At 28.9% G+C, this 11,031-nt stretch overlaps 1 protein-coding gene across 1 annotated transcript; it reads left to right on the top strand.

The window, feature by feature from the left end:
* The first annotated feature begins 311 nt into the window (after positions 1-311).
* LOC132947105 (uncharacterized) lies at positions 312-3,748 on the top strand. The gene is made up of 2 exons (XM_061017307.1): positions 312-426; positions 3,498-3,748. Exons 1-2 carry the CDS (start codon positions 312-314, stop codon positions 3,746-3,748), a joined length of 366 nt encoding a protein of 121 aa, XP_060873290.1.
* Positions 3,749-11,031: the final 7,283 nt, after the last annotated feature.

Raw genomic sequence — 11,031 nt, 5'->3', positions numbered from 1 at the left:
ATAAATAACATAAACATGAACACTTTCTGTTTTTTTTTTTGGGGGGGGGGGGGGGGTCATCAAAAGTTCTGTTTTATCCAGATTTCTCAGCACCCATATTAACCAATATTAACCCGAATAATAACAGTTTTGAAAACCCAAATGTTTGTTTAAAATTTTTATTTGGGTGTTTGAACACCCAAATACATCCAGCAACCGTAACCCGAATAAATGATTCGGGTGCAAGGCCCTGATAAAAAGTATATAAATATTGAAATATTTTGTCTCATTTATTATTTAAACTTTATGCCTATAATTTAACTTATGTTTAGATGACGACATATATATATAATTATGGCGGCGGTCGTCGTGGTGGTGGTGGCCGTGGTGGTGGTGGCAGAGGCGGTCGTGGTGGCGCGGGCGGCGGTAAGACTCCCAACAGGAATAGTAAGTATATATCCTTATATATATAAAAGAACAGGCCTTTTTTATGTACCAATTTTGTGACGACGCTATTTAACTTTTTTCCAATTTTTTTTCACAAAGTTGTTCCAAATACCTTCGTGAGTGTCACCACGTCGCCCGATTTTCAAAATTTTGATTTTAAAGGGTTGTAATTGGCAAAAATAAATTTTTACGTGTAATTTGTATATCTGTATTCATATAATAAATAACAATAGCAGTCGGCCGATAACGGGAAATACGGTACGGCACGGCGGTCCGAAGGTTTCCGTCTACCTGGACTCTGACCTTTTTTTTGTGTGTGTTATGAATTGTTCCGAGGCTATATAATAAACTATTTAATGAGTTGTATAGAAAACACTGACTAAAAATAATAATACATTTCGTCGGTCGTAACACGTTTATCGCATTTCGACTAGGCTTTGTGTCACCTCTCTTACAAAAAATGTAATCGAAGCTGAAATTTTGACCGGATGTGCTAAGGGAGAAAAAATATTTTTACCGAAAATACCATTATACCCCAACAATTTTCCAGTTAAGTTTAGAAGAGTTCAGTTTCCAATAAAAGTCTGTTTTGCAATGACAATAAACAAAGCTCAAGGTCAGACTTTAACTTATTGTGGTGTAGATTTAGAAAATAACTGTTTCTCACACGGACAATTGTATGTGGCATTTTCTAGAGTTGGAAGACCTGACCATTTGTACGTTTATGCACCACAAAATAAAACTCTAAATGTAGTATACCAAGAGGTTTTGACTTAAACCATATTAGAATTGAGCAACTACGTATCATTTGTAAATATTCATAAAAAAAGTTATATATAACTATAGAAACATTTTTTAATAACAATATGTGTATCAGAATCATTAGTATCATTTGTAAATACTATTATTATTATTTTTGTTGTCTTTATAATTCAGCAACTACTACTTTTTTAGCACTTGATAGCATTAAGTAAAATACATTTTTTCTTCTTTAAAACACAACAATTTGTGTTGATTTTAGAATTTAATTTTGATAAAACAAAAACTTCACACGGGCGAAGCCGGGTAATTCAGCTAGTATTATCATATAATACCAACTAATAGTTTTAGATTCTGAGCGAAGCGATAAATGTATTGATTTTACAATGATGTGTGTTTTTTTTTTTATTTTTTATTTTTGTGTCTGTCATCACCTTTTAGGACAGTAAAAGTGCTTGGATTTTCTTCAACAGTAATTTTTCTGATAGGAAAGTGAATCTAGTTGGTACTTTGGGGGGTCAAAAGTAAAAATTTCCCAGTAGTTTTCAAAAGTGACGTGAAAAACAAAAGAAAAATTAAGAAAAACGGGAATTTTTACGCAAAATCTGTTTTCGAGAAAATCGATTGTGGTTTTTGGTGTAACTCTAAAACAAATGACCGTAGGGACATGACATTTTGACTGAATGTTTATATTGGCATTTTCTATACACGATAAAATTTTGAAAATATAACTTTTTTAAATGTTTACGGACATTGTCAGTTTTCAATTTTTTTAGTATTTTTTTCTATAATTATCAATAAAATTTTATCTGGTGAGTAAAAGAGCTTGACAATTGAATAGAAGGCTCCTAAGTTATTGTTTCAAAGGCAGATGAAAAAAATTAAAAATCCATAGTCACAGTGTTTATTTATAAGCATTTAAAGTTCAAATGTTGACAAAATACTGAAAAATCACGAAAATTAGCAAATTATTTTGAGTTGAGAATTCATAAAAATTTTTCTTTTTAAATCTAAGATTTGAAAATGTAATATAAGATTACTCATAAGTTTGTCTACCTTTATCAAAAAAAAAAATGTCTACAAGAAACTTAAATTAAATTTTTATGAGCGTTTGAAATTTATATTTTTACAACATTTTCGATTTCTCATGTAACAATTTTCTTATTTTATTGTAATTAAAAAACGAATGACTGTAGATACTTGAAAATTTCACTGAATGTTTATATTAGCATTTTCTATACACGATAAAATGTTGAAAATATTTTGACTCTTTTTGAGCCTTTTACGGACATTGTCAGTTTTCAATTTTTTTAGTTTTTTTTTCTATAAATACCAATAAAATTTTATTTGTTGGGTAAAAAAGCGTGAAATTTTAATATAAGGCTCCTGATATATCATTCTAATAGCAGTTGAAAAATATTGAAAATACATAGGCACAATATTTTTTTATCAAATTTATAATTTATTAATTATTTTGTAGTTAGTTAAAAATGTATAAAATGTTTAACTTTTATGGCTAAGGATTTAAAATTTAAAACAAGGCTCCGCGTAAATAGGTTATATATAAATTACTTTTTTCACAATAATATCATCAAATATACTTTGTAATATCATAGGCTGACGTTTTTTTTATACAATGATATTATATCATTGAATTCAAATTTAACACCATCCATTACAGTGACCCACTTGTAACCTACTGTACAGCAGAGCGACATCCACTTATCCACCTTTTTATAATCTAGTTCTATGTACCGAAAATTTATATTGAGATGCATCAATACGTCAATTTTACATGTAATACGCCACCTTCACAATGCCTAAAACATGTGTAAATAATTTTTTCTTTAATACTTAGGTATTCAATATTTACTAAGTAGCTAATTAATTGATTTGAATTTTGAACTAATAACCATAATCTTTTATATAATTTATACGTATCACTGTATTCGGGGAAAGGAGGTTTTATCTATCTGTTGACTATCCATTTTTTTAGTAGACCTATACAAAATAACTTATTCAAAATGTTCTTGTATGTACTTTGGTTGCATTAACTTTGTTTTGGTTTCACACAAAGATAAAATATTGATTTTTTATTTCATGTTTATTATTATAAATTAAACAGTGATGTTATTTAATTATCTAGTTACATTGATCTTCGTACATTATAACATTTTGTTTAAAATATGTTTTATGTCTCCCAATCTAAAGGAATGAAATGATTAATTTTTCTGAAATTGTCTAAATTAAAAAACAAATTAATATTTTATCATGGATAATATGTTTTAATTTCGATTCCTTTGATTTTCTAGAATGCCCCGTTTGTTTCAAGCGGGGTCATACCGCCGCTCAATGTCGTGCCGTGGATGCCGCCGCCACCAGAGACCCGGTCGCTGAGGCTGCCGAAGCAGCTATCGCGTACGCCAGAAAATTGCAAGAAGAAGCTGCCCTGGCTGCTCGGGAGCAGCAGAGAAATCAGCCACCACCACCACCACAACAACAGCAGCAAGAACAGCCACCACAACAACAGCAAGAACAAGAAGAGCAGCATATTAACATGTAATATGATGTAATATAATATAAAATATAAAAAAAAAATGTATTCAGTGTATTTTCATTTCCTGGTCATCATTATAGTGTATTAATTGGAGTTACTAATTTGTAGGTGTCTTGCAGTCTTGAAAAGAATACTTTTATTTTGTATTCGGAATACATATTCGAATAAATGTATTAAGAATACGTATTCGAATACTTTAAAAAGTATTTGAATACTATTAGAATACTTTCACAACTAGTTTTTGTTAGTTTTTGAATAAGTATTTGAATGTTCATGATTTATAATATGTCTTGTCACAAATTTAAAACTATTTTTCTGGATCAGTAAAAAGTATTTTTTTTATGAATACAAAAATACAAATAAAAATATTTAAATATTAAATAATATTTAATGATTACGATGTTTAAAATTGAAAATAGTACATAAGTTCATCGATATTAGATGGTAGCTTTAATATTTTTAATGTAATATTTGACATTATTAGATAAATAATCAAACGATCAAATAATAATAATTAGCTATGTAAAATAAAATTAAATACATCAATACTTTATAAGATACAAATTAATTAGAATTAATATTTTTTTATTCACGAAACTTGGCATTAGTCATATAAAATTTCATATATCTTGATCAATAGAATTTTTATTATTTCTTACAGTTATTGAAACAAATGTATAATGTAAATACTTATTAATTATGTATTATATTAAATTAATACAGCAAAGGTACTCCCCTACTGAGTTTGGGAACAATTGTAACATTTTCGATAAGCTAGGAGTACCTTATTGTAAATAAAAATAAAAAAAAAAAGATATTGCACTCATTTTAAATAACTTATAATCTTTATAAATATGTATATATTAGACATTGACTTTCACAGTAATTCCATGAAATTTCATAAAAAAAAAAAATGTTACAAACGTACCCCATCCTTAACACAGCACAACACCAGCCTTAACTGGGGTTTTCTTAAAATAGGCATTTTTAAGGGGACTTGGCACAAGTCCAACATTTTTTCTGCATTCCAATTTACTCGGTGTGACAAAATCAGATTCAACCCTTATGCTTTGTGGTAGAATTGGAGTACTACAAGGTATTAGTGGATTTCTTATCATCCAACTGCAATCACTTTGGGGCGATACACTTGTGTATTCAAGTGAAACGTGGTCTTTATGCACAAGTTCAGGCTCTGTGTGATCAGAATATGAAATGCAATTTTCAATACTAGAATTTTCATTAAAATAAATACTATTTGAATTTATATTGTTTGTGTTATCTGATGGATTACACAAAGACATATTATCAGTGTTTTTTAAATTTCCTATACACTTTAGTACGGTTGACATGATTTGCAGCTACTTTAATGTGTTTACATATGGCATTTAGAATTATACTATTGTAATTTAAGAAATCACTAGACGTATAGTTACAATTTTCAATACATTTTATTATTGTACTATTCATTTCTGACCCATCACATAAATCAACATTGTTCATACTTTCAATACGTTTATGAAGAGATGAAGTTTTTCTATTGATAGCATTTGCAATTGATTTTTTTAAACTATTATCATTTTCTTTATTAAAGATGATATTGCAAATATTAATTACACAACTGTCAGAAACTGAGACATTTCCAAAATTTAAATTTGGATATTGAGTCTTAATATAATGAGCTACCTCATCCAATTTTTTTTCTAAACTCATTTTAAAGCTTATAAATAATTTTTTTTTGTGTCTGAATTACAAATTTATTCCCACTTTTATCTGCCTGAGTTTACCCTCTTCGACTATTTTGTGTCGGAATTAACAACAATTCGTCGGCACTTTTTGCTGTCTGAGTTTACCCTCTTCGACTATTTTGTGTCGGAATTAACAACAATTCGTCGGCACTTTTTGCTGTCTGAGTTTACCCTCTTCGACTATTTCGTGTCGGAATTAACAACAATTCGTCGGCACTTTAAGCTGTCTGAGTTTACCCTCTTCGACAACTAATATTATAACTAAAACTATACTTAGAACTACTTTTTTTTTTGTTAACTACAACTACCACTGAAAATACTTTTTTTTGGATTTTTTTTTTCTACTTTTTTTTGGGTTTTTTTTTCAACTACAGCTAAAACTAAAACTACAATTTATTTTTATTTTTAATTAAAACTACGACTACGACTACTTTTTTTGGGTTATTTTCTTTTTTTTAAACTACAGCTAAAACTAAAACAACTATTTTCTTTTAAACTACAGCTGCAACTATTTTTTTTTTTTTTTTTAGGGGGGGTGGGAGAACCCCGTTTTTTTTTTTTTTTATTACAACTATAGCTAAAACTAAAACTACCACTAATACTAACTACAACTATTATAAGAGTTGATGTGATGCTGCTGTAAATAAGGTAAGGCTGCTGTGCGGAAATCGTTTGGAAAAAGCAGGATCACAACACCTGAAAAATATAAAATAGATAGGTTTTAATTTTTAAAATTACAAAAATATATTATATTCAAAAATTATACACTCCTATTTTAATTCGCCATTGAGCTTGTGAATACTGTGACAATAGCAGACATAGTTATTACAATTAAAATAATTTAAGCATACAAATATTAAATAAAGTTGATTATTAATTATTACAAACAGATACAATAATGTCAAATATATTAAGTGTAGATCAGTGTGCTATGATAATTAGTTCATATTTTCAAACAAACATAATCTAAGTTAATTTCATAATTTATTCATTCTAAAAAAATAACCACGTCTGTACTGACAAGTAACACTTTTCAAACATATAAATAAGTATATAAATGTATTTATTTATTTATCAAGTAAAATTGAACTATTATGAAACCTCTCCCTCCATACTAAATTCCAGTCTACAACACTCGTCTGGTTAGGTTACTTTAGACTAGTTTGGTTACATTATTAATTATAATTATTTTTTTTGATAACACATATTTTGAATTCTTTAGCACATATTTTTGTTGTATAAATACCTACTTTGGTTATATAAATACATAAAAATCTGAGCCCTAGTAATTACCATTCTAAGTAATATGCTTTAATAATAACATTTTATAAAATGTGTTGCCTTGAACAATATAAATTTGATTGTATTAAATCTAAAATGTGAAAAGGATACAACAGTATTGTGTTTAATAACAGATTCAACGATGATTTCTTGTCATAGATCATAATGCTTTGACAGTAAATGTATGGATAAATGAATTATTCTTGTCATCAAATTAATTTTGTAACAGCATATGCATTTTAATCCGCTATTCATGCTGAAACTCAATTAAAAAATATACATTTCTATAAGCTATAAAGTTACTCATCATATTTTACAGTATCCAATAATCATTTAAAAAGTAACTGTTATTAGTAATTATTCAATGAAATATTAATGTACAATGGATAAATGATCTTCATGTAGTATGCAAAAAACATCTTGGTAATATAATACTTACTGATACATACAAAATTGTATAAAACTATTAAGGATGTGTTGTTTTTTGAGGAAAAACAATTTAAGAGGTATGTCTCCCATATTTCCCGTGGTTTAGGCCTCTTAATTTGTTTTGCACAGGGGTGCAAAATGTCTAAATGCGTCACTGTACATAGTTGAATAGTTCTTAAGCATTACATTCTTATATTAAATTACAAATAAATGTATTAATACCATGTATTAATGTATTTACAATAAATATGGTTCTATAAACTGTGATGTAAACATACGACGGAAAAATCATAATACAGTAATTAGTGACTCAGGTAACTACTCATCACATAATGAATAAAAGACTTACATTTCCAAACAATGGTTAAACTATTCGGTACAATAGACAGTAGTTTATACATACCTGTTTCCGCAAAAAGTGATGTTTTAAATAATTCAAGATAAATGACATGTTTAAACTCTTATTAGCTAATGTAAAGATAAACAGAACAATGTGTGTTAGATTGTATAGTCTTTAGAGGAATTTTGAATTTATAACCTAACTTTCCATTATTTTAAAATAACTTTTAAAACAATTTACAATTACTGTGTGACATAGGGCGACATCTATTTGACGGTTTCGGTGCAATACTATGGCACCCCTGAACTTATATGAAATGCAACAAAACGTACAAGGTGTCTTATCACTTAGTCGTCCGAGAATTAGTCCCCTAGCTTTGGTCCCCCAACTTCACACACGTAACACTAGTTGTAGTAGTGCGCTCGTCACGAACTGGCGGTTCTTGGTGGGGAATGCGCGCCGCCGAACCATAGAGTAGGATACTACTCTATGCGCCGAACGTGAACTGGTCACGACAGCGGTATAATAATATCTATTAGATAATATAAGATAATATCATAGAACTACAATAGAAGCGAAACTCGATCAACTGATTCGGTTTACGTTTGGGTACCTATGATTTGAAGTCTGAACCTAGGAAACGAGCGCGTAAACCATCATGATGTTAGATCCTTGTTTACCCGTATTCGGAAATTGTTTACTGCCACGTAGGCGGGGTCGTCTCGTTTACCATTCTCTAGATGCATTATCTTAAATCGTGTTTAATAATACAATATTGAATATTAATCTCTTTTGAAATATTGTTTTATAGGTTAGGTTTAGAAGAAGTTCTTAATTTCTTATAATATCCATAGCATTCCATGGCATTAGTATTCTTGTCTATGATCCATGGTGGTGACTGGCAGAAAATAGTAAAATATACCGATTCCCGTATCCGTTATTGTCCGCTGTTGCATTTTAAATTTTTATATTGAAATGTTCCTCGGTCGTTGTCCGTTACATAGTGATTCGTTGATTACTAAGTTTAGAAGAATATGATCGAATAATTATATAGTATTATATTATTGACAGTAGGTAAGTACACATACTTTGCTAATTTTACTAATTGTTTACGAGTAAAAAAATATAAATTACCTTGATATAAGTTATAAAAAATAATCTTGAAAAAAAATTATCCAAGCTAATTATTTGTTTATATTTTAAATCTAATTAAATGTCTTTATATATTTTTATTGTCACAGAAAAACAGTTACATCTGCCCCTGTCGTGTATTTCTCCAAGCCGTCTAAAGTTTTTATTGCGTATACACTTTTACTGAGTATCTACGAATTTTAATTTTACTTTAATTACGTTTTAATATTAGGTTGGTAATTTGTGTTTTATAGTAAAATACAGATAACTATTAAATGTAATTACAGTAGGTAGGTATTTAATAGTTTATTTATATAGTTAATTGGCTTAGTTACTACTGTCACGTCCCAACCGACGTCGATATATACATCAACGCAGAACCTAACCTTGTCCTGGGCTTCTATATATATGATTGTGTCCTTTGGAGTGGGTGGTTGTAGTAGTGGCTAAGCTCGGTCATGAGACAGAGTTTGGGTCTCGTATTTGGTATGCTGGTCGACTCGTATTCTGCGTATGGGTGTTGGCTTTCCAGGAAAGATACGTGTGACGACACCTTATATAGTTTAATTGTTTTCTCTACGCTTTTGCAACGACCTCTGCATGTTATACTATACTAATTGCCTTATTAGTTATAGTGTCAAATATTATTAGAGACGTGCGGCACGCTGTACATAGTTAATATATGACTACTTAAAACGTGGGTTCGTAACACTACCTAGTATTTATTTAATTTTGTTTTCAACTTTTAAACAAAAGATAAGTTGTTGTTTACAATATGAATTTAAATAAAATGCCTTTAAGCAAGTCCACCAAACGTAGGAAATGTTTGGAAGAATGTGAGGAGTTAGGTTTAGCAATCGAAAGTAGTGAAATTAATGAAGACCATTTTAATGTTATCAACAAGCCTGACACGTCTTATGAGCATACATCTGATCTTGAAATATCATATAATAATGTTGAAAATATAAGTTATTCTATTAATTTAAATACCGAAAATTATGACAGTGATGAGATTGACCAGATTTAATTGAAAACTATCAAAAAGATAATATTTTAGTTTCTACATTTTCTTCTGATTCAGACAGTAGTAATGATGGTTCTGGCGAAAAGTTATTACAGAGTATTATTACTTAGTACTGGGCTATTGAACATAAAATATCAACCTACCACGTGTATTTTTAGTGGGTCTTTATTGGGGCACAGAAAAGTTAACATCTGTACAACATTTGTACACCGGTCCGGTAGTTCTCCAGTCTTTAATAAGTGAAGAGTGTTATGATAATTTTTTTTGTTTTCATGTCTCTATAAGTGTTATATTATATACGAACATCTTTTACATTTCATTAATACACTTTTAAGCTATTACGTACAGAAGTGAAATTTATGGAGAAGAATTTTTATCACACAATATTCATGGGCTTCTTCATCTTTGTGATGACTATTCTAAACTTGAGCCCCTCGATAATTGTTCTTGTTTTCCATATGAAAATTGTATGCGAACGTTAAAAAAATGGTACGAAGTCATGCTAAACCTTTACATCAAGTAATTAAACGGTATGAAGAATTTACTTTGTTTGGTAAACTTGCAATTAATGACAATCAAAATACAGGAGATGTCTTTAAACATTTACACTTTGATGGTCCTTTAAGTGATGGCTTTTATGTATTGTTGTTAATTTTAAGTCTAAAATAAGTAAAAATATTAAAAAAAAAATGAAAGTATTAAACTGATTATTATAATCATAAATCGGATTTTAAAGATTTAGGTAGCTATTTTGTCTTATAATAAATATAACTAAAAGGATCTACATACATAATAATATACATATAATATTTTATTATTATATATTTTAACAAACCCAATATTATTATCTAAACATAATCAAATTTGTTTTTAAAAACGTTGAATATTCTTATAAACTATTTTGTTACATAAATTATATTCTAATTAATGATGATAACATACAAAAATATTTATATATTTTTCAATTTACTACACACATTGGTGTTTATAAAAATAATCATATAATGGGCCAATATTATATTTCGTTCAAAGAATAAAATTAATGTTCATGATTTATCATATGTTATGTCACAAATTTAAAACTATTTTTCTGGATAGGAAAAAAGTATTTTTAATGAATAAAAAATACAAATAAAAGTATTCGGAATACGTATTTGAATACTTTTTAAAAAAAAGTACAAGACTGCCCCCCCCCCCCCCTAACTACGCCTATAGCCACCACAGGTTTTATTTTTGCTATAGAAAACTGTCAAAGCCCAAAAGTAACAGTTCAATTAACAAGTGTGTGGTGTGTCCCCTGAAAAATAGAATCTTGATAAAGCCGGACGTCGGTAATTAA

This window comes from Metopolophium dirhodum, chromosome 1, assembly GCF_019925205.1.
Source record: "Metopolophium dirhodum isolate CAU chromosome 1, ASM1992520v1, whole genome shotgun sequence".
NCBI classification, from domain to species: Eukaryota; Metazoa; Arthropoda; class Insecta; order Hemiptera; family Aphididae; genus Metopolophium; species Metopolophium dirhodum.
This window is presented reverse-complemented; position numbering and strand designations above follow the sequence as displayed.